Here is a 4,031-nt window from a genome sequence, read left to right on the forward strand (position 1 = left end):
TTGAAAGTGGCCTGCAGGGCTCCTACTCTCTTTAGCGATGAAATGGCTAATAGGAAGATAGTCTTAAGTGTCAGAACTCGATCTGAAACCTCCGTTCAAATGGAGGTTTGCAGAGAGCCTCTAGCACCACAGCCAAATCCCACAGAGGGACGCGAGATCGTACCAGAGGCCTCAGCCTCAGCGCACCGCGTAGGAAACGTGTAACTAGGGGTTGTCTACCCACTGACTGGCCAACAAGAGGGGCGTGGTAGGCCGCAATAGCCGCCACGTAGACCTTCAGGGTGGAGTGGGTCAACCCTGCGGAGAAACGGGCCTGCAAGAACTCCAGCACTGTACCAACCAGGCAGATAACTGGGTCGAGCTGGCGTTCTCCGCACCAAGAAGTGAAAAGTTTCCACTTCAAGGCGTACAGTTTCCTCGTTGAGGGAGCTATGGATTGGAGGATGGTCTCAACAACCTCAGTTGAGAGACCAGAAGCTACGAGTTGTGCCCACTCAGGGGCCACACCCATAACTTCCACAGCTCCGGGCGGGGCTGAAAGATCGTGCCCTCCGCCTGTGAGAGGAGGTCCCTCCTGACGGGGATCTCCCATGGAGAACCGTCGAGAAGTGGTGTCTCTTATCATGTGCTTTAGACATATTTCTTTTTCTTTTTTATTTATTTTCTTCCCTACGGGACAGACAAAACCAAATAAGACTCACAAACAGACTGACACACACACAGAGCGCTTGCTGAATGGCAAAAAGCTGACGCTGGTCTCACCGCACGTGCTTTTATAGCCTCCTGGTCATTACGTCACCCGCCGTGACGTCTCGCCCATCTATTGGTCTGATTACACACGAGGTTCAGAGCCCGTCACACTGAAGGGCGTTCCCCTAGCGTTTTCGACGCAGCTCGAGATCCTGAAGAGGAACAAGGAAACAGATCTTGTGATGAATTCAACTCTGATGTGACCATTAGCCTGTGAGTGGCCTAATATACTCATGTAGTGTAGTCCTTCAAACAGCAAGACATAGTACGAGGAATTTCTGTCTGGCTGTAAGAATAAATTTGAATGTAAGAATTTATTTGAGTTTACGATATATGTACTCATTTTATGGGTATATAACTTGCAGACACCGTGCTGGTATACAGTATGAATGTATGAAAAATGTGTTTGAAGTGCTCATTCTGCATCCATTTAGTGCAGAATTCATATCAGCATGTTTAATATTGCACCTTAAAAGTTACCTGGATTTCAGTGGCTTACAGAGTTCATTAAATTGGTTTTCAACAATATCTGACTGTTTGTGGAAAACCAAATGGCTACTGATCTCATGACCTGAGAGAGAGAGAGAGAGAGAGAGAGAGAGAGAGAGAGACAAGATGTTTTTCAGTCTTTGGAAGTCTACTCTTATGAGTTAGCGTACCACCTGCAACCTGCAACCCCCCTACAATAGGTATGGGCTTTGATTGTTTTTCCATTCACCATTTCAAAGAATTTATGAATTATGAATTGTCTTTGAACAAATTGTTTAGTGACCTCACTGACTTTACAGAATTTGCGCCCTCTGGAAGACACAAAAGCTGTTGGAATTAAATGGAATTCTAAAACATATAGTTCTGGCCCTTGGTACTAATTGGTCAATAGCTGTGTTTTATTTACTTACAATGAAGCATGGCTCTGACCGCTTCACCAAACAGATCTGTGTACCACTACTCAACACCCTTAGCAACATAACAAATCCATATAATGTCAAAACTGTTCTGTGTATTATGTATTTCAGAAAAAAAGTAACCATTTATTATTTATGTTATAAAGTATGAGTGAACGTCTTCATACTGGAGATATACTATATGGACACCTGACTATTTTACCAGCAGACATTGCATAATGACATTGCATTATAAATGCACATTTATGCATCAATATAGATTTGCTCATTTATTTGCAGCTATAACAGCTTCTAATCTTCTGGGAAGCCTTTCCACAAGATTTTGGAGTGTTTCTGTGGGAATTTTTGCCCATTCATCCAGTACGTTTGTGAGGTCAGGCACAGATGTTGGACGAGAAGGCCTGGCTTGCAATCTCTATTCCAGTTCATCCCAAAAGTGTTCAGTGGGGTTGAGGTCAGGGCTCTGTGTGGGCCAGTCAAGTTCTTACCAAACTCATCCAACCATGTCTTTACGGACCTTGCTTTGTGCACTGGGGCTATATTAATATAGATTCATATAGATTTCATACAGATCCATATTCATATAGATTTGTATTGTGTGGTAATCATTTTATAATATTTTATATTTTATATGTACTGACAGATTTTTTTATTTCGATTCAGCTGACTTAGCTGGGAAATAACTAACTAAAAGTAATGTTTAATCTTCTTGGCTAAGAGTATCAAGAGGCATTTAATTCTTTGTATCACTCCACTCGTTTGCATTTATGGTACTTAGTGATTTGTTATGAAGCGCGAAGGACAGGAAGAATAGAATAGAAGAAGTGTTTGGCAAGAAGAAAACAACAATCAGAAAATGAGTCGTGTGATATGAGACGTTATGAATCTTTTTTAATAAAAGCTGTTTGGAGTCAAACAGGGCGATTGTGAAGGAGGACTCTTCTCTCTGAGCTTTCTCTTTTGAGTCCTGATGCCTATCAGATTCATTCATCTATTTCCAATTCAAATTGGGCCTATCTCTCCCACATCAAACCATTGATATTCCAATAATTTGTCTGGCACGGAGGGTCTGCTCTATTTTGCTTGTGTAGAAGGATGTGGGTTTGTGTGTGGGTTTACACCAGTGTGTGTGTGTGTGTGTGTACTGTAGATCTCATGTTATTAGTATTCAGGGCAGGGACAGGAAAAAAAAATCAGGTTCTGCAGCTCCTTTCTTCATTCATATGTTCAGCCTGTCCCTGTTTTGTCTTCCTGTGGTTAATATAGAGTTTTCCATTCGTCCAGATTAAGTTAGGTGATATTGGCCACTCTGTAATGTTTGTCTTCATCTCTGGTGTGGTAAGAGTTGTATTCTACTTGAATTCTGCAATACCTTTCCATTGTATAACTATTGAAATCACTTTGTTGGTTAAAGGTGAATTTATTATAAAAGCTCTAGAGGAATGTTCTGTCTTATTGTAAATGCAACTAGTGTTTAAAGACTGTTCAATTAACATTTACTTAATTAAAGTAATGACTTCTCAAGGAAAAACCAAGGGCAAGAAATTCTGGCAGATTATCAGAAGAATTGCAGATAAAAGCAGAAATGTGAAGCTCATTTTTTTCATACTCTGTTATTCAACAGCATGTCACAGATGTTAATGATTTGAGCTTGAATTGTACGTAACCCGTAATGTTCAAGTTGTCATATACCAATAAGCTTTCAGAGGGTCATGTTTTGTCAACATAGTTGCATTTTTCTCAATTCCAATGTTTTTCCCTTGACAAACTCCTCCTACAGATGTTCTAGTTTGTCCTCTTCGCATTGTCTAGAGATTTTGAGATCTTCACCCTGATGAGGTGGCAGATCTGTTCATGACCACACAGAAAATAGCCAGCGTGATTGAGAAACACTTCCAGTTATCCTGCCTAACCATCGCCATACAGGTATGATGGGATTCAGCTTATACAAGTCCATTTTGTATATAGTTACGTAATAAGATTACTTTTTCCAAGTACCTAGTAAATTAACATATTACTTTTACATTTACAACAAAAGATCTGATTTACTTTTTCAAGTTACTTTGTTTTCCCATTTATCAAGGTAATGATTGGTGGATGTATGAAGTCAGCTCTCCATGAATTCACGCAGGTGTGCTAGTGAAGTAACCATATGTGTAGAGAATCACATAATTTTACTGACATATTATTGGGAGATATAGAGTGACAACTGATATTCATATGCATTTTATGTAAATTGTCTGTGGTACTGTTATAAATATCTCATTGATGTACATTACAAGCTATTAAAATTTAATCGTAGCTTTTGACCATGAATATCAGCAACTGCGCCAAACTGTGTATGTATATGTATGTATGTATATATATATATATATA

General features: G+C 39.8%; 1 protein-coding gene across 1 annotated transcript in view; it reads left to right on the forward strand.

Moving 5' to 3' along the window:
• The window catches only part of LOC107654179 (bis(5'-adenosyl)-triphosphatase-like), a 284,575-nt gene that overhangs the window by 197,243 nt on the left and 83,301 nt on the right, over nucleotides 1-4,031 (forward strand). Inside the window, 1 exon segment of the mRNA XM_016441151.1 lies at nucleotides 3,436-3,581. Coding sequence (XP_016296637.1) covers nucleotides 3,436-3,581 — 146 coding nt within the window.

This window comes from Sinocyclocheilus anshuiensis, unplaced genomic scaffold (genome assembly GCF_001515605.1).
Source record: "Sinocyclocheilus anshuiensis isolate Anshui unplaced genomic scaffold, SAMN03320099.WGS_v1.1 scaffold463, whole genome shotgun sequence".
NCBI classification, from domain to species: domain Eukaryota; kingdom Metazoa; phylum Chordata; class Actinopteri; order Cypriniformes; family Cyprinidae; genus Sinocyclocheilus; species Sinocyclocheilus anshuiensis.